The 19,700-nt window shown below is 45.4% G+C and overlaps 1 protein-coding gene across 1 annotated transcript in view; it reads right to left on the bottom strand.

The window, feature by feature from the left end:
* Mtus2 (microtubule associated scaffold protein 2) overlaps positions 1 to 19,700 on the bottom strand; it is a 360,063-nt gene that overhangs the window by 230,959 nt on the left and 109,404 nt on the right. The window contains 2 exon segments of the mRNA XM_036172682.1: positions 5,959 to 6,199; positions 10,447 to 12,812. Coding sequence (XP_036028575.1) covers positions 5,959 to 6,199; positions 10,447 to 12,591 — 2,386 coding nt within the window. The 5' untranslated portion in view covers positions 12,592 to 12,812.

Raw genomic sequence — 19,700 nt, forward strand, 5'->3', positions numbered from 1 at the left:
CTGCAGCTCCCCCAGGGTCTCTCTAGCTGTCCCCACAATGGATCCCTCTAACCAATGCCCTCTTTCTTTCCACCTTTACCCTTTCCCAGCCTGGCAAATTCCTCTGCAGCCTTCACAGTGCAGCACAACCCACCTCGTCTGCAGCATCTCTCCAAGCTCCTCTCTGCTTGCACAAATAGGCCTCTGTTTGTATTCTCAATGGTCACTAACAAATACTTATCGCATCCATGGTAATTACATGTGTGTACACTATGTATTTTGATTATATCTACACCCTACTACCTCCCTCCCAGCTCTGCCAAGACCTACCAGCATGCTTGTTCTTTTAAAAATTATTATTAATAATGCACTGAGTCCAACTGAGGCTGCCCAGATAAGCCTGGGTGTGGGGCCATCCACCGGGGCAGAGGCAACCTACCAATGGTCACAGACACAAAGAAAAGGGCATATCCCCGCTCAGCAGCCACCAGTGGCTAATAGCCACATCGAGGAGTGGGGCTGGAATGGTCCCTCCCCTGTACACACAGGACTTTTGGGTGACTTGACCCTGTGCAGGTCTTGTGCACAAAGTACGGCCACTGTCCGTGTGCTTGCACAGGTCACAGTGTGTGCAGAAAATGCATTCCACAGCTCTCCCTCACCATCTGCTCTGCTCTTCTTCCTGCCCCCCTTTCTTCAGTGATTACTGAGCCTGGGGTGGAGGGATAGATGTGGATGGCCCACCTTTGGCTGATCCCTCCTGGTTGCCTAGCCCTGACATCTCTTCACCACCTGGCCCTAACTTACCCATCTGGTTTTGTTTCCAGTGACATCCGGCCCTGCCACCGCACTTCCACCCACAGAAATGGTCTGATTTCTAAGAAGCTCGGAACCCCCACGTCGTTGTCATGTGCTTCCTCTGAGGGCCTCTGCTTTGCACTGCGGCCATGCTATGGAGTCATTCAGGCCCTCCTCCTGTTCCTCCAACAGGTGCTCCATCAGGATCCCCCTACTCAATCCTTCCTTTGATGACGCTATCCCCAAACACACCCACTGCTCAGCACAGATCCAGGGCCAGGAGCTCTCTGACAGATTCTGTGGGCACCCAAGCCTTGTGCTTCCTAGCATCCAGCAGGGCTTGGATCTGAAGAGGCTGAGAAACCCGTGCAGAGCTACTAAGCACATTGGTAAGACTGCTTGCTTATGCCAACCAGAAAATTAAAAAACGATCGTTTGCTTCAGTGCAGTCCTGGGAGAGAAAAAAATAACATTTTTCATTTTAGAAATCCCCCCTGAGATAGGGTTTCTCGGTAAAGCTCTGGCTGTCCCAGAACTGACTCTGTGTACCAGGCTGGCCTTGAACTCAGAACTCAGAGATCTGCCTTCCTCTGCTTCCAGAGTGCTGGGATTAAAGGGGACACCACTATGCCTGACTTCATTTTAGAATCTTGTCTGGAGATTCCGAGCACAGGCCTATATTTTGCTAAATTTCCAGCAGTATCATCAGCTGGACAGGGCTGGTTTCATATACTCTAACTCCACTTATTTGCCTTTCAAAATATTTTAATAATTTCTCTATTTTTAAAACTTGGTGAGATTCACCCTAGCTTTTTAAAAAGTCCCTGTAAGAAGGTCTGCAAAGCATGTCAAACTCCAAAATAAATTTTATTTTAATCATCAGAATCTACAGCACAGTTGTCTACATCTTGAGAGAAAGTGTTCCAACTCAGCTGATTGAATTTCTCTAGCTATTTATAGAATGAAGTTTTATCATCTATCCTTCAAAAAACACCTTTCAACGCCTCAACTGCTCCTATCAGAAAACATTTCATTTCTTTCTTGCATTGCCTCATATAAAAGCACTATGCTTTCAAGGGGGAAAAACGAATGTATTTCAAATACATTACCATGCAGGCAAATTATATTTTGCCACACGGTACACTTGGTAGGTTAACAGGTTCTGCATGTTGGAGGCCATTAAAGATTTGTTTTTGAAGAAAAGACATAAAACATACAGAGCTTTAAAAGGACAGTGTAGAAAAGCAGGGTCTTCTCATACTCTTGAAGTAGAGGGTCTAATAAACTACTCTGTGGACCATCATGGCCTCCAATGAACAAATTTCATGCCTACATAAGAGGATGTGAAACCCCTCTTGTGCCCTGAGCACCCCAATGTCTTGAATTTCACTTCAGGCCAGATGATAGCAAGAGATTGGTTTTCAGCATCACTTTGGAGTCAGAAAGAGCTGGCCTCAAAAAAAAAAAAAAAAAATCAGAAACGATTTAAGAATAAGGAAGCTTGTGGGTTCATTGAATCTCCATGAGGGCACATCAAGATCTAGAAGTCTTAGGAAACAGCACTAACTGTGAGACAGAAACCTTAGAAAGAGCTGCATTGTGGGGTGGCGTGGACTGTGTGTCCACTTCTTCTAGGCCATTGCAATACACCTCAGTGCCTGCAAATACAGCAGAGGAATGGAAGCATGGGAACCTCCTTTGACTAACTCAGAGCTTAAGGACGATGAGACACTTAGAGGCTTCCTACCTGAGCCAGGGAAAAACACGGGCCTATAAGACACTTCTGAGGCTTCATGTATTATAATTCATGTATCAAGCCAACTCTTAGATTTTGGAACAGAAGAGCTCCCTTGACAGTGGAGATGTGTAAATGCTGGGTCACAGAGGGAAGCATACACACGTGCCTCTCTCCATCACTCTTTTGTCAATGTGATGCTGACGGAGCTTCCGATGACATCTTGTAAAACAGATACGAAAATGCCCAGTAGACAGGACAGAGAATCCAAATCTACCTAGTGTGAATAGCGGTTAAACACGCACAAAACCACAACCATGTGCAGACACATACCACAGATAGCCTTCAACCAGCACTGGCAAATGAGCACCAAGTAAATAATCTGGAACTACAAGTGTGAACACAGAAGTGGAACTTTGTGTTTGTTAGACACATGAACACAATTGGAGGCCAACAGCTTCTGTGGTTAGGTAAGGGACATCCTACCCAAGGAGCATGGACAGCATGGGATCCGTCTTGATAGTTAGGACACAAGAACAATCAAAATGCATGTAAACACATGCAACTGGTGTTTTCAGGAACTGCGGAAGAGCACTCGCAGGGCTGTGACCCCTGAGAGAAAAGAACTGGAGTGAAGTCCACCCGCCATTACCCTGGCTGTCTGCCCAGAGGCGGTTTCCAGGCTGCTGCACGTGAAGGAGGAACGTAAACAGAGGAGGAGTGGAGGGGAGTGTTTTGGATGCTCAAAACATCTAGGTTGCACAAGGCAGAGAGAAGAGGGTCTTGAGGACAGGATGTCCAAGAATTTGCTTTGGAGTCCCTTAAATCTCTCTCGATCAGCATTTCTCAACGTGTGGGTTGTGACCCCTATGGGGGTCAAATGACTCTTTTACAGGGGTTGTATGTCAGATATCCTGCATATCAGACATTTCCATTATGATCCATAACAGGAGCAAAACTACAGTGATGAAGTAGCAGCAAAAATAATTGTATGGTTGGGGGGTTCACCACACATGAGGGACTGTATTAAAGGGTCACAGCGTTAGGAAGGTTGAGAACTAGTGCTTTCAGTGACTATCAATCTGTGGCTATACGGTGAAAAACCTCACAAGAGTCAGGGGACAAGATTTCGAGATGAGTCACTAGGCAGTCAAGAAAAAAAATTCTCACAACTCACAACAGCTTGAATTTGTTCCACGGCCCCACAGCCCAAATGGAGAGACCTTGTGAATACACAATCACTCAGCACAGACTCCAGAAATGAGCCCCACAATATGGATTATTTGATGGTCTGCTCTCCACAACACAGTCAAGGATTTCTTGTTTAAACAAGAGCTGGATCACGCCATCTGGCTCCAAGCCCCTCCCCTCTACAAGGGCTGTCTCTCACAGTGAGTCAAATACCGTCAATGTCATAAGGCTCTAAATGACCCCAACCCTGTCCCCATCCCATTCCCCTGCCACTCTCCTCTCTATGGCCTTTCCCTTCTTGCTTCATTGGGGAAAATGGGGGGCGGGCCTTGAACTGGCTCCTCCCTCTGCCTGGAAGGCTCCTCCCTCTGCCTGGAAGGCTCCTCCCTCTGCCTGGAAGGCTCCTCCCTCTGCCTGGAAGGCTCCTCCCTCTGCCTGGAAGGCTCCTCCCTCTGCCTGGAAGGCAATACCGCAGACATCCACCAGGGTCCCTCCTTCATCTTCCCTTGAGATTGGCTTAAAGGACACTTCCTTGGGAAGGCCCTTCTGATGACTGTTCAAAACGATAATCCCCTTCCTCCTGTCTAAACCCTCCTCTCCCTCCCTCACCAATGTTTTATTTTCTTCAGCACTACTTATTTACCGCAACCAACCACATAACTTACTCTTTTCTTACAAGTCAATCCCAAATTTTAAAATTTAAGTTCCCAGAGGGTAGGATGTTTTTGTGTGTTGATTGCTTTTTCTCCACACTGGGAGCAATGGTGATAACCCCCCAGGAACCATTGCCTACTGACTGAATCACAGTAGATTTGTCCCTGCTCCAAGCACAGGTAATTCCATTCAGTTATACAACTGCCATGAGAACTACCAAGACAGAAGCTCATAAAAAAAAATTAAGGCCATCCATAACTCTCTGAGTGCATGACAATTCACAAAGTAACAAACAGCAAAAAGATGAAAGAGTTTCTCTCCAACAGTAATTGCAATGCTCACTGTGCACAGTGACTCGTATCTGCAACCCTAGCACTCAGGAGGCAGACACAGGGGTAAGTTGAGTCCAGCCTGGTGTGCAGAGCAAGTCCCATATGAGACTCCACTCAAAAATAAAGTGGTAAAACCCTAATAGAGTCAATGATATGGGGCTTTCAAGAAACTCTAGGAAAAAGTAATTGCTATAAATTTCCTAGAAATTTAGTTGGCCTTAAAAAAAAGAAGTTCAAACGGGGGCTGAAGAGATGGTGCAGAGATTAAGAGAACTTGTCGGTCTTCCAGAGGACAGGGCTCTAGTCTCAGCATCCACAGGACAACTCATAACAATGGTCTGTTAACTCCAATTCCAGGGGAACCTGACGCCCTCTTCTGGCCTCAGTGGGCACTTCATGCAAGTGATGTGTGTGTGTGTGTGTGTGTGTGTGTGTGTGTGTGTGTGTGTGTGTGTGTGTATACGGAATATATATACATGGAGGCAAATAGTCATACACATAAAATAAAAAAGGTGTTTTTTAAATATTTAAGTATGCTTTTATACTATAATTTTAAATCACTTACCCTAAGGATAGTATGCAGATTGCTGTACACAAAAATGTAAATACTAATAATATTTCAAGGACTATAAAATAGACAGAATCCGATGGGTGCTCATCACTTTTATACAGTTCAGGACCCAGAGCCCAGGAAATGGTGCTGCCCACAGAGGTCTGGTCTTCCCAGATCAATTAATATAATGAAGACAATCTTGCATAGATGTTTCCACAAGCTAACCTGATTTAGATAATCCCTAATTGAGACTCTCTTCCAACAGTTAAAACTAACCTTCAGAGTAAGTCTTCCGAGTCTACAGGAGTTTAAAAGAAAAGAGAAATTGGAAGAAGCCAGGAAGTGATGACAGGGACCACTGCTGGGAAGGTGACATGGATGGTAATGACAGGGACAACTGCTGAGAAAGAGGCATGGATGTTGATTGACAGGGACCACCACTGGGAAGGCGGCATGGATATTGATTGACAGGGACCATCACGGGGAAGGTGGCATGGATGTTGATTGACAGGGACCACCACTGGGAAGGTGGCATGGATGAAGACAGCTGCAGCAGGTGAGTTCTCAAAAACATCTGTGTCTACAGACAGATGGAGGAGTGGAGAGAGGCTTTTTGTTAAAGAATTAGAAGCACTCATATGTAGATAGTTGCAGTATTTTATAGTTAATATTTAAATGTACAACAGGAAAAGAGAGCAATTGTTAGACTTAGTTACCTGACGGGTCAGAACCGTAGAAACTGGCGGCTGTTGTTATTGGTCCCGGTGGATGGATGGCACTCGCTGAGGACCTCTGACTGGCTATCAGAATCCTGCTCTTGGTAGATGGGAGACGGGACATTGCACCCAATCCCAGCTGGGGCTTAAGGAGCATGGCCGAGCGATAGAAAGTGGGAGGGACTTCATAATGAGTGTAGGGAGGAGAGCAGAATTCTTCTTTCCCAGGGTGGTCTGCAACCTACAATGAGAGATCGGAGCACATAAGTCTAAACAGTGGCCAGAGAGCTGTGCTCAAATGACAAGCACCATCAATCATGCCATTAGCTCCTGGGTCAGAGATCAGGTGCTGTCTCTCAGCCCAGGGTCCTCATCTTTATGATGACAGTACAACTGAGTGAACACTTTAGTCTCTGCCAGTTATAGTGCTCTACCAATCTATATGTCAAAGGGAGGAAAAAAAGAAACTCGGTTTCTTTTCAATTTCATTGTTGTAGGAGCACTGAAATTTGAGTGACTATTTATTAAATAAACAATGTCAAGGCTGGAAAAAAGCTCAGCAGTTAAGAGCAATTACTGCTCTTGCAGAGGACCGAGGTTGGGTTCCCAGCACCCACCATGACGTCTAACAACCATCTGTGACTTAGTTATGGGGGATCTGTTGCCCTCTTCTGGCCCCCTCAGGCACTCACACACATGGTGCACATACATGCAGGCAGGCAAAGACACCCATATACATAAAATAAAAATAAGTCTTAAAAATAAAACAAATAATGTTAATGAAACAAAGAGATAATTTACCAAATGTTCAAAAATGATTAAAACCTTCATTATACCTATGGAGAAAATACATGATTTTTTTACTCACTAATCTTATAAGTAAATAATGTTATATTGAATCAACAGAACATTTGGAAATAATTGTTAGTAAGGGAGAAATGTTTATCTGCAAAACATGAAGAAATTAATAGAAAAAATTTGTAGGCCTGTACTGTATATTTTCATAATTAAAACCATATTTTGGGCAAAGTGAGATGGCTCAGTGGGTAAAGAGGCTTGCTGCTAACTGATGACCTGAGTTCAATCCCGGGGAAAGAGAGAACAGACTCCTGCAAGTTGTCTTCTGACCTCCACTCATGTTCTGTGCACACATACACACATGCACACACACAAAAAAAAAAAAAACTCACGTGCACACACACTCACACTTGAGCACATAAACACTTGCACGCATACACACACACACACACACACACACACACACACACAAATGGATGCTGAATGTTCTCAGGAGTATTTGGGTAGATTCCTCTAGGATAACAGATCTAGACAAGAGTCCCGTGGGATGCTCGGTTCAGAGCATGTACCAGCAGTGTCTACACATAAATATTTGTTAAGTAAAGGAATCATGCTTCCCTTCACCATTTCCTCTGTTTAACAACATAACAATACTATTCATTTTTCCTGTATTAGCAGTTCAGAACACAATCTATAGTAATCATACATGTGTGTATATATGTACATTTAATACAGTATATGATACACAATTTTATATATATGTATCCTGCACTCAGAATGTCTATTCTCACACAATTGGGGACTTGGGCGCTGGGGATGGACCTCTACCCCTGACCTGTTTTCCAGTTCTTTGTTTCTTTATATTAAACAAGCAAAAAGGACCAGCTTAGTCTATTTAAATTATAATATTTTTTAAAAAAAACAGTGCTGGGGCAATGTCTGAGTAGACACCTCTATTAACTAATTCTGCTCTAAACCGTAATTTATTCTGTATGTCCAGCTGCTATGTGTTCAGGAATTACTACTATTTCACAATATCTTTTAATAGAGGCCCTAAAAGCTTTGATCGAAGCTGTTGAAAGCCCTATTTTGATCCCCTTCTAATGCTGAAATGGATACAAAGTTCTTTAAACCAACATCACTGAAACAAAGATTAGGCATTCAAAGTTTCATTATAATCACATTGTGAAATATGCATGACAATTAGACTCTACTCAGGCTGGGGTGAATTCTATTCCCTGGAAAGAACATTCACCATCTGTGCTCAGATGCAATTGCTATCCATCTCTGACTTTTCTTTTCTAGACTCTTCTTTCTAAAAATTCTGGGTGCCACTCATCACTTCAAATCTCCATTAAGTAAGGGTTTTAAGATTGAATGTGCCGATCTGATTCTTTAGAAATGGTCATTTCAGAGCCCACTACTCTGTGACTTTAGTGATTTCAGCAATGTCAATCCCCTGTTTGGCTGGGTAATCTTTTTCTGGTTGCAAACATCTGAAATGTTTTCTATAGGCTTTTCTTGTACCAAGTGCTTGATTCCAAAATGGTGGCAGCACTATTGAAAGCTAAGAGGTAGGGTCTTCATGACACAAGTACACCTCTCCAGATGAACCTTGAATGCTGCACCCACCCAACCTGTTTCCTCTGCTTCCTGGTCCATATCCTGTCCACAGCAGCCACAGGCTCCCACAGCCAGCCGCTCCTTGCAGGGGCTCTGCAGCCCCACAGGATGGACTGAGCCTCTCTCCAGCATCCTGAGTTCCAGCTACCAGACATTTTGTCACCGCGACAAGAAAGAGAAAAGTAACAAGAGCATAAATTCTTTTACAAGGTGAAAATTTTGCTTTTCATGTCTAGTTTATGCATTTTTAATTAAGCAGGGGAATCCTACTTTTCTTTCATCTTTATGACAAAACGTAACAGGTTCTGTAGTTATGAACACAGCGATCGACTCAAATGTTCTGCTGACCTCCTTCTCCAATTGGGGTATTTTTAGAGAAAACTCTGAGTCAACTAAAGACTCCTCAGATTTCAAACAGAGTCCTAAAATCAAAGGATATATGCAAACAAATTCCTCCTGCCATAGCCCCCTCCTGCTCTGCCCGGCCCCATTTTCCCGAGGCTCATTTTGCATGACTCTTCTCTGAGAGAGCTATAAAATTAATATCTGCACTCAAACTACCACAGCATCATGGACTCCCAACAGGATTCCTGAAAGGGGCTGGAGAGATGGCTCAGTGGTTAGGAAGACTGGCAGCTCTTCCAGAGGACCCAGCACCCTCATGGCAGCTCATGATGTTCTGTAACTCCACTTGCAAGGGATACGACACCCTCTTCTGGCCTCCATGGGTACAACATGCACATGGTGCACAGTTTCACATGCAGGCAGAGCACACACACGCAAGAATAATTTAAATGACTCCTTACAGCTCACCCTGCTTGGTGAGTGAAATGAATGTATTGGGGGTTACTCACAGAGGAGGAGACAACTAGGGGCAGCTGTATTTTCCTGATGACGGTAACGCTCCATCTACAAGATGGCATGCCATACAGCTCAAGTCAGCATGGAAGCAAACCTGAATCCATACTGAAAAACCAGAGCTCTAGCTAGCTTTTCAGTAGTGGAGCTGACTGGGCTCAGATAGAAGGAGACTCTGAAGCCACTTGCTGAGGTGTCTGCTGCCATCCCAGCCTTCATCAAGGATCCTGCTGACCTGGACAAACACCGCTCAGCTGTGCGGACGTCGCCTTGATCTGCAGCAGGCTGGCATAAAGAACAGCTATTGGACACCTGCTAAAGACGGTGCCAGTTCGAGTGTCTGTTGCTTTGATTAAAAACAAAAACAAACAAACAAAACAAAACAGCCAAAACCAACTTGAGGAGGAAAGGGTTTATTCAACCCACACTTCAAGGTCACAGTCCATTATGCCGGGAAGTCAGGCCAGGAACTCAAGGCAGGAACCTGGAAAGCAGGAACTGACCCTGGAGGAATGCTGCTCTCTGGCTTTCTCATGGTTTGCTCAGCCTGCTTTCTTGTATGACCCAGGACAACCAGCCCAGGTTGGCTTAGTGCACAGTAATCAAGCAACAGAACGTAACCAAAACCACTGTCCTTATTTCAAACCAAGAGCCTAGTCTTTCATGCTGTCGTTTTTGCATATGCTAATGTACAATTTTCTACTTATTTTCTGATGCAGGGTTACACTCAGTTGTCCAGTTACTCAGTTTTCCTTTCTTGGCCTCACGAATGCTAGACTCACAAGTGTGTACCACCATACCTGGCTCATCACAAGGTTTTCTCCAAAGTGAAATACTCCCCACCAAAGGATTAGTCTGTTCAGTTTGAACACCCTGTTTATCTTTTCCTTGTTGTGGCCTGGCTCATAGATCACTACTCATATATTTAAATATGGAATCTGACTTAAATGGGTCCTTGTCTAATTCTCCATGTCTTCATGAGAAACTTAAATGAACCTTGTTAGATATTGGGTCCACCTCAACCTGGCTATCACACTGTGTTCTAGACAGTTACTTCCAGGCACAAGTATCTACTTTGGTACAAACCTGTCCCAGAGCATCTACAGTTCACTTACAGAGGACATTTTATTTTTAAATTTCACTGAGAAAAAAAAAAATAACAGACTTAAATACAAGTGTATAGCTTATTTTATAATCCCACCCTCTTACCTCCTGCAGAAACTTTTCACTCATCTGACTGAAATGATGCCCTGGGGGCTTGATCCCAGACACCATCAGCCCAGAGGGGAAGACCCTTGGCTTCTGCAAGTCCGGCTTGAATTTCTCATACACGTTGGCAGATGGCTGAAGGTCACGGCTTGCTGTCTTCTCCTCTTGCGGAAGAGGCATGCCACATGCAGGAGGGGCATATGGAAGCCCCACAGGGACCAGCGAGGCATCCCCCTGAGCCAGCGGCTGAGGGTTCCTACGGATGTACGTGATGATCTTGGGCCTCACAGGCTTGGGCTTCGGCATGAGGACTGGCTTTGTCTCTGTTCTTTCTCCCGCTGTATCTGTCTCCAGTTTCTCTGTCGCTTCCTGGGAGGAAGGTGTGTCCTTGGGACGTGTGAGCGGCTTGGGGACCCCACTGGGACAGGCGCTCTTGTCAGGTGCTTTCAGGGGTGTGTTCAGCACCTGCCCACCGTCAGCGGGGGGCAAGGCCACGGCGGGTGACCCCATGTCCACACTGAACTGAGAACTGCTGCCTGGAAGAGCAGGCTGGTGAGTCGAGTTCACAGCTCTCTCTGGGAGCAGGGGAGCTGGGGTACTGAAAGCTGAATCTCCTCCAGCTGGAGTGACTTCCCTTTGGGCTGGGTTTTCTTGAAGGTTCCCGTTTTCAGCTACAGGGGCCACTGCCTCTCTGCTTCTTCCAACTTCCAAGTTGTCAGGGTGAGGGCCCACGAGCTCAGAGGCCTCCGCTCTGCTCCCTTCCACAGAAGGACCTGAGGCCAATGCCTTGGCACTGCCCACATTCCCGCCACTCCGTCTCGTCTCCTCCCTCCTGACCTCGGAGGGCGTGCTCTCTGTCTCATCATGGAGAACAGACACTTGGCGGCCATTGCCAGGTGCAAAGTCACTGGATGCACTTTCTTTCATTGTCCTACCTACACTGGGCGACGATTTGCCAGTGAGTCTAGTTCCGCCCTCTCCAGGAGCAGTGCTCTGCACAGGGGTGGCTTGCTGAAACCCCTCCACACCAGCACTGACTCCCATCGCTTCGTCCAGGCTGCTGCCTTCTCCCGCTCCAAGCTGGTGACAGCCACTGTTGAGTTGACTCGGGGTTTCTTGATGTGCCTTCTCACGCTGCTCTGTCCTCTCCACAGGTGACATACTTTTTTTCTCATGACAGCCCAGACCCTGTGCCTGGGCTGACTTCAGTCCCTGCTCATTCCTAGGTTGGATATATTTGAGCTCTGCTTTGGGCTCCCCTCTTCCTTGACCTACAATCGCTCCTGGATGACTGAGGCTGGGTGTTTCCTTCAGTGCTGAAGTGGGAGTCAATTCTGGGTGAGCAATGCACTTGCTGTAAACATCCAAGCCATGAGTCACCTCCATCTCGGTGTCTGGTGGGATGGAGCCCCTGGCTTCTGAGGTAGATGGTTTAGGAGGATGCACACACTGCCCCTCTGAGGTACTCTCACCTAGAGAAAGAATTGTCCCTGGAGAGTGACCAGCTGATGTCCCCTGTGGCCCCTCCCCACGCCCAGGCACATGGCCCTGTGGCGCTGAGGTGTCCTGCTGCACAGCCTGCAGATTCTCCCGATTGATGCTGCCAGCTGCAGCTGCTGAGCTGCTTGCTCTTTTCAACTCTTCATTGTCAAGGGTCTTTGCCAATTTGTCTTTGGGAATGTGCCGGGGAATTTCAGCATCCCTTTTAGCCGAAACCTCTGGGCTGGCTTGACCTGCTGCATTCCTCCAGCTGGATAGACTTGGTCCCTGGACACCCTGTGGGGTCTGAAGGATACCTCTTTTCACTGTGTGCTCTTCACTCAATTGTCTATGAACAGCCAGGGAAGGATGCCATTCCCTCTGACTGGTGGAACCAGCCTGAAACCCTTTCCCAAAGCCCTGAGGTTGCGGGGGCTCCTTCTGGGAGCGGCTGTGGTACTGTGGCCTGCTTAAATTTGCATTTCCAATCTCATCCTCCAGATCATGTGTCCCAGACTCATCGTGTGAGGAGCTGACCTCCAACATGACTCGATTAGCATTTGTGTCTCCCATGCTTAGAATGTTCTCATTAGTGTTTTTTGCCCGCTCTTGGTGATTTCGCAACTGACTGAAACAGGATTTCTTCGGAGCCAGTGGGACGCTCATGGTCTCCTCTTCTGTGGGGGCTGCTGGCCATGCAGGCCCCCTTCAAGCCGCAGGGCAACAGGCAGCCGTCACGTTGCCTGTCCTCCTCTGACAATGTCACATCTAGACACTGCTCTGAACCTCTTCAGACAAATTTCAGAACCAACTGTTGTCTTGACACACAGCAAAACAACTCATTATGCTCCATTGCTGCTCAGTGAAAATCAGCTACTCCACAAGACCTGCAAAGAAATAAAAACACAGTCACTTTAGAGTGGAGATGGCAATAATGGTGAGTAAGAAACCACACAAGAGCCAGGCGGTGGCACACACCTGTAATCCAGCACGCGGGAGGCAGAGGCAGGCGGGTCTCTGTGAGCTCAGCCAGGACTACATAGAGAGACCCCATTTCAAACAAAACAAAACAAAACAAAAAATCCTCACAACACATAAATACACACACACACACACAGAGAGAGAGAGAGAGAGAGAGAGAGAGAGAGAGAGAGAGAGACATGTAATAATCACATAGATGTAATCCTTGCTTCTGTATTGTTACTTCATTACTTATCTCAAAACCATTTCAAAAGAGGCTGCTGCTAGCCATCATAAGGTACATGTTAGAAATGGGATATAAGGGGCTTTACATACATATGGTCTTAAAGGTGTGTGTGTGTGTGTGTGTGTGTGTGTGTGTGTGTGTGTGTGTGTGCACATGCTCATGCATGTGCACATGTGGCATTATAAAACAAAAATAAAAGCCATCTCTTCTTTTTATGATGTTTTATTTTCTAGTTTATTTTTCCGGAGGTTAGCTATAATCTAAGAATATTAGACGAAAAATTCCATAAACAAACCATCCAGAGGTTTCAAATAGGGTACAGGTTTTAGTCATGTGATAAAATTGTGTGCCATCCCAGCTGTTATGGCAATATTTTATTTGTACTGAAATGTGATTTTATTTGTATGTTAATAAATAAAGTTGCCTAGGGGTCAGAGCTAATAGCAAGCCACAGCAGAAGCTGGGTGGTGGTGGTGCACACCTTTAATCCCAGCACTTGGGAGGCAGAGCTAGGTGGATCTCTGTGTGTTCAAGGATACAGCCAGCATGGAGAAACACGCCTTTAATCTCAATACCAACCATAGAAGACCTGGAGGTCGTACAGACAGGCAGTGACAAGAGGTCATGTGGTTGGGTTTACAACCAATGAGAAGGCAGAACAGAAAGTCAATAAAAAGGACAGACACACAGGAAGTAGGCCTCTTGCTGAGAAGGGCAGTAGCAGCAGTGAAGGGTAAGGTTTTCAGTTCTTAGCTATTGCTCCAACCTCTTGGGCTTTTAACTCTGAATTTGGCTCTGTGTTTCTTATTTTAAAAAGACTGTTACATCTACACTCTGTCATTGGGGGTTCTGGATCTTCCCTTTCTTCAGTCTACCCATTACCCACACTCCAGTCTCTTAGTAGGTGTCTATGTTATCAGACTGTGTGCTACCTAGAACATAGATGTGTCCAGTGGCCTGTTGCCATGTCTGCGTCACTCACAGCCCTTCATCAAAGGCACCACCTGACACCATCGCCAGAAGGGTAAGCATAACACAAGCCATTTGGAGAAGAAAAGATCTCATGCAGATGATTGTCATTAGAGTACATTGTTATGACTGCTGTTTTACTGCTAGTTATTTGCTAACCTCTTGCTGGACCAAATGTATATGGCACACTTTATCATAGGTCTGTATGTGTAGGGGAAAGGTGCCACCTGTTAATCCAAGCATCCTGGGATCTCGCACTGCATTCTCACCAATGAGGGTAGACCACAGTGCACACAGCTGAGAACTGCAAGCCAGCATGCTTGCCCTTTCTGCAGCATCTCTCTCCACTTTATCTCCCACCTTCCTAACTTCTGACCCCACCATCCTTGCGAATTCTGAAATACATCTCTCTTTCCCATTCATTTCTTTTCCACCTGTGCATACATGTGTTTCCAGCTAAGCGAGGAGGTCCTTTCCTATAATCTGCCCTGAGTCAGTTTTGTCTTCTTATACATCCCTTTCTCTCTTCACCCCAGGACATTCTAACACAATTGGGTCCACTCCATGTGCCCTGGGAATGTAGACTCCCGTGCACATATCATCCATCATTTGCTGCCACATCTTGGGCTCTTCCCACACCTCCCTCGTGGTCCCCATTTTTCCTACTCTCACATCTTCCCATTGTCCTCAGCATGCCAGTAGCATCTGAGGTACAACCTGACCTCAATACAGAGCCTAATTGAGGGACTGAGCCTCACTCAGGAAAGATATGCCAAAATCACCATTTCATTGTTTCCATTTTGAAGGTACATTTGTCCTCCAGGCACAAACACTAACAACATGTAGGCAGACTGATATGACAGCCATTTAAAAAGAAGCTGAACCCTCCAGGCTGGGATATGAGTGTTCCAATGAGTCAAGGAAAGCAATTCACAAACACGGCCATCCATGGAAGGGCACCACCTCTGACTCTCTGGAGATGAAAATAAAGATGCAAAGCCAAGAGCGCTCTTGGTCTGAATCACGTGTCCAAACAAAACCAGAGCATCAGAAACCACAAGGAGCAAGAGGACTTCTAGAAAGTGAAAAATGCCCATAAAATCACTGGAGAATGCTGTGTTGTGTTTGCTTGGTTTTGTTTTTCTTGTTTTTAACATATTTCTTTTATTTGATATGTATGGATGTTTTGTCTGCATGTATGTCTGTGCACCATGTACATGTAGTACCCTTGGAGACCAGAAGGAGGCGTCAGATCCCTTGGAACTGGAGTTGTAAATGGTTTTGTGCAGACATGCCAGTGCTGAGACTTGAACCTGAGCCCTCTGCAAGAACAGCCAGGGGGGCTCTCAGTGGCTGAGTCATCTATTTCTCCAGTCCAACACTGGAGATTTTTAACAGTATTAACATTTAATAGGATCACTATAACATAAGCATCCATTGTTGGCCAAAATGTCCCTACAGAGGACACGGGTGCAATGAGGGAACTGGGTTCTTCTTTCTGTGCCCATCGTTAACCACTGGGCATCTTATCTAGAAGTCTCTTTGGTTGGCATATCTACTTTTGAATCATGAAATGGACTGACGGCATCTGGATACTCACGCATAATCTCTTCACCCATCTTAGATTCCAGTTTCCTGTGAGCTGTGCTTGTTCTGACAGTGTGTTGCTAAAGCTGCTCTCACACAACAAGAAACTCAGTAGACCCAACACCATGTCATCCTCGTCATCCGGAGTCACCTGACTGATGGCAGGCTAGAGTCAGAGGTTCACAGCTCGACAACTGAGCTTTGAGGATCCCTCTGTAGTTAAAGACTTAAATACCTGTACCACTCTGCTTAAAACACGCCTGCCCCATTAAATAATCCTTCCTACCAACAGCATCAAAATCCAGCTCCAGGCCACTTCACCCTCAACTCTTTCCTCCCTCCTCCCCAAGATGCCAAACAAGAGTTTGCATGCTTCTCAAGTCCCGAGTCTGCACATCTCTCCTTGTGGACCAGCCCGACTATACTTTCATCTGTTATGTTTTTCTTTTCTTTTTCTTCCAAACAAAGTTTCCCCTCCCTCCCCTCCTCCAGGTTCCTCCCCCGACTTGTCTTCTACCCCTTCCCCTACCTACTCCTCCCTTCCTCCTTCCTTGTTTCTCTTCAGATACAGGTGGGCCTCCCAGGGGCACCAGCCAGCCAAGGTATGTCAAGGTGCAGCGAGCCTGGGCACCTCCTCTTCTATTAAGGCTGATGAGGCAGTCCATTAGGAGAAAGGGTTCCAAAGGCAGGCTTCAGAGTCAGAGACAGCCCCTGTTCTCACTGTTAGGAATCTCACAATAGAACACGCTACACAACTGTAACATGTATGCAGAGGGCCTACGTCAGTCCCATGCAGGCTCCGTGGTTGTCAGTTCAGTGTCTGTGAGCCCCTGTGAACCCAGGTTAGTTGGTTCTGTGGGTTTTCTTGCGGTATCTGTGACGGCTCTCCCAGCCATGTTGCTGACTTTACCTTCTACCAACAGGTCACTTAGAATCACTAATATAAAGCAAGTGCTTAGCATTTTATATTGTTTGGGAACAGTGACAAGAAGAGCTGGTGTGTGCTCAGCACAGCTGCGGTTTTTAAACACTTTCCATCTGTGGTTGTGTGAGCCCACAGATGTGGAACCCCAGAGATGGGGGCGGGGCGGCAATTGTACATTTAATTTTACAGCAGTCACATGTGCTTTGTCTGTATGTCTTACTCATTTTAGGAGACCACAAGCTTACTACATTAATGGCAAGAGCCTCTGTCCCCCATCCGACTTGAGTTCAGAACAATGAACAGTCACTACTCTTGGGTTAGCAAGGACTCTATTTTTTTCAATGGTGTAATGGTTGATTGAAATGCTAAAGTGTCTCTTCTAAATGAAGAACTGGCTCCCTCACCCCACCCCACCCCAGGGCTGAATCAAGGGAGAACAGAAAGAAAACAACTGCATTCTGGAGTTGAAGCGATAGCTCAGTGGTAGAGCTCCTGATGCTCTTGCAGAGAACCCAGGTTCAATCCCGGCACCTAAGTGGTGGTTCACATGGTCTCCACTTCCAGGTCCTGGGGATCTGATGCTCTCTTCTGGCCTCCACTGGTACTGTAGGCATATGGTACACAGACACATAGGCAGACAAAATATCCATACACATAAAATAATAAAAATGATATTTCAAAAAAAATAAAGAAAACTATATTCTGATTGCCATATATATTTGTCATGGTCATTTTTTTAAAGTAAAGTTGGTTGCAGGGATTTTCATATCACTACAAGGAAAATGGCTTTTAAAAGATTGAAAATTATGCCTACCATCTCCCTGAACTACCAAGTCTGCTGTGTAAGGCTGCACGAGTTTTGATATGCATAGTCTAACACTGTACCTCTGAATGTGCCATCCAGCTTAGAGAACACAGCAACATGCTCCTGTCCAATAAGGCTTCAATGTGGTAACCATGCAAAGAGTCAAAAGTCCCGAGTTTCAACTTTAGTAGACAACTTTCCTGAGAAAATATATGGTATCTGCAATGTTCGGTTGAATTTAATGATGTAATTTTATATATACTTACACGTGGTTGATTATAAACCCATCCATTCCTTGGCTTTAGCATCTTAGGATGTAACAGTTGCCGTTATTTAGATACTCGGTCCTATTTTATAGTGTTTTATATGTTAAAGCAACCTTTATTCAAAATGGTTGGAGAAAAGAAGTGTTTCCAATTTTGCACTTTTTCCAGATTGGGATATATATAATGAGATGCCACAGAAATATGACCCAAGTCTAAACATGGGGTTCGTTTATATTTAGCATGCACCTTTTGTGTATTACTTAAAGGTGATGTCACACAATGTCTTTAACGCATATGCACTTTTATTGCAACCTATCACAAGGTCAGGAAGTGACGTGTTCTACTTGTGGTCTCATATCAGCACTCAAAGTATCTGAGGTTTGTGGGCTGATAGGATGCCTCAGGGGGTAAAAGTGCCAATTGCCGAAAGACTTGAGTTTAATTGCAAGAACCCACATGACAGAAAGATAGGCCAGACTCACACATGACCTTAGACATGCATGCACTTAGACACACACACACACACACACACACACAAATAAATGTAAAATAAAAATATTAATTTTTAAATGTTTTGGGTTTTAGAGAATTGCTTTCAAATCAGAGGTGCTTAATATGCCTACGTTTTCTCTCAACTAGTAGTCTAAAACATGATTCTCTGCAGCCTAATGAGCTTTACAAGTTCAATCCCTCTGTAATGCGCTTTAATACTGGTAGGGTATACAAGCAGAGGCTGGGAGCAGAGGCTCGGTAGCTGTCCGTGGTGCTGAACTTAATAACGGACCAAACAGCATCAACAGCAACAGCTCCTGGGGCGGGCTTTATTCCTTTCTTTTGTAAATAAAGTAGAGAGCTGTTGCATTTTATCCCAATAAATAATAGCCTCTTTGTTTTGAGGTAGCATGTGCTACTAAAAGTGTGAAATGCTATTTACTCCTTTATAAGTCTGAGAAAGGGGATAGCTGGGTTCTTATTTTCAATTAAAGCAACCCGATAGTTTGTTGACACTTGGTTTCCTCAGGTGTCTTACAGTCATAGGATGAGCTGCATAAGCCATTTTTTAGCTTGTGTGCTGTGGGTTTCTTCCTACAAAGCACATGGAGAAAATACTTTATCGCAGAGTTTCACTCTGTAGCCATGGCTGTCCTGGAACTCTCTGTAAACAAGACTGACCTTGAAATCACAGAGATCTGCCTGCCTCTCTCTCCCAAGGGTTAAAGGAGTGCCCTTCATCACTTTTAATAATCATATTTACTCACCAACTTTCCTATTGTTAGACTTTAGGTTGTCTGGGGTTTTTAAAAAGTTTTTCCAAGAATGCAGTACAAATGTGCACACCTGTGTACTAAGCTTGTTGGGGGTTTCTCTGTTTCTATGGGAGCCTGGCACACAGCAGGGGCCCTGTAACTATCTGTTAATAAACACATACTGCCTGATAAAAGGGGTGCCAATCCTCACGGTGCCCCTCAGTTTCCCCACTTCCTTTCCATTCTCTCCCTCAAAACCTCTTTAATTGGTCATGGAGATCTCCTGTTTCTCATTCCCACTGAGGATGAGGGGAAGCAATACAGGGAGGGGATGAGGGATGAGAACATAAGGGAACAGGTTGGTCAAGCTGGAGGAGGGACAGAGAGGGAGGGCAATGAAAGTTACAGCTTGATAGAGGGGGATATTATGGGGTAAGGGAAGTTCCCAGGACTCCACAAGAAAGACCCCAGGTTAGACTAATAGCGATAGTGGTGAGGGTGCCTGACCTGGTCTACCTGGTAATCAGATTGATGAATATCCTAACTGTCATCATAGAGCCTTCATCCAGTAACTGATGGGAGCAGAGATCCACAACCAAGCACAAGCCTGAGCTCCAGAAGTCCAGTCAAAGAAAGAGAAGAGGGAGGTGGGAAGAGATCATGTTGGGGAAATCTACAGAGACAACAAACCAAGCTCCTGGAAACTCACAAACTTTAGACTGACAGGTTGGAACCTGCATGGGACCAGACTAGACCCTCTGCATACAGG

The sequence above is a fragment of the Onychomys torridus genome, chromosome 22 (genome assembly GCF_903995425.1).
Source record: "Onychomys torridus chromosome 22, mOncTor1.1, whole genome shotgun sequence".
In the NCBI taxonomy this organism is placed as follows: domain Eukaryota; kingdom Metazoa; phylum Chordata; class Mammalia; order Rodentia; family Cricetidae; genus Onychomys; species Onychomys torridus.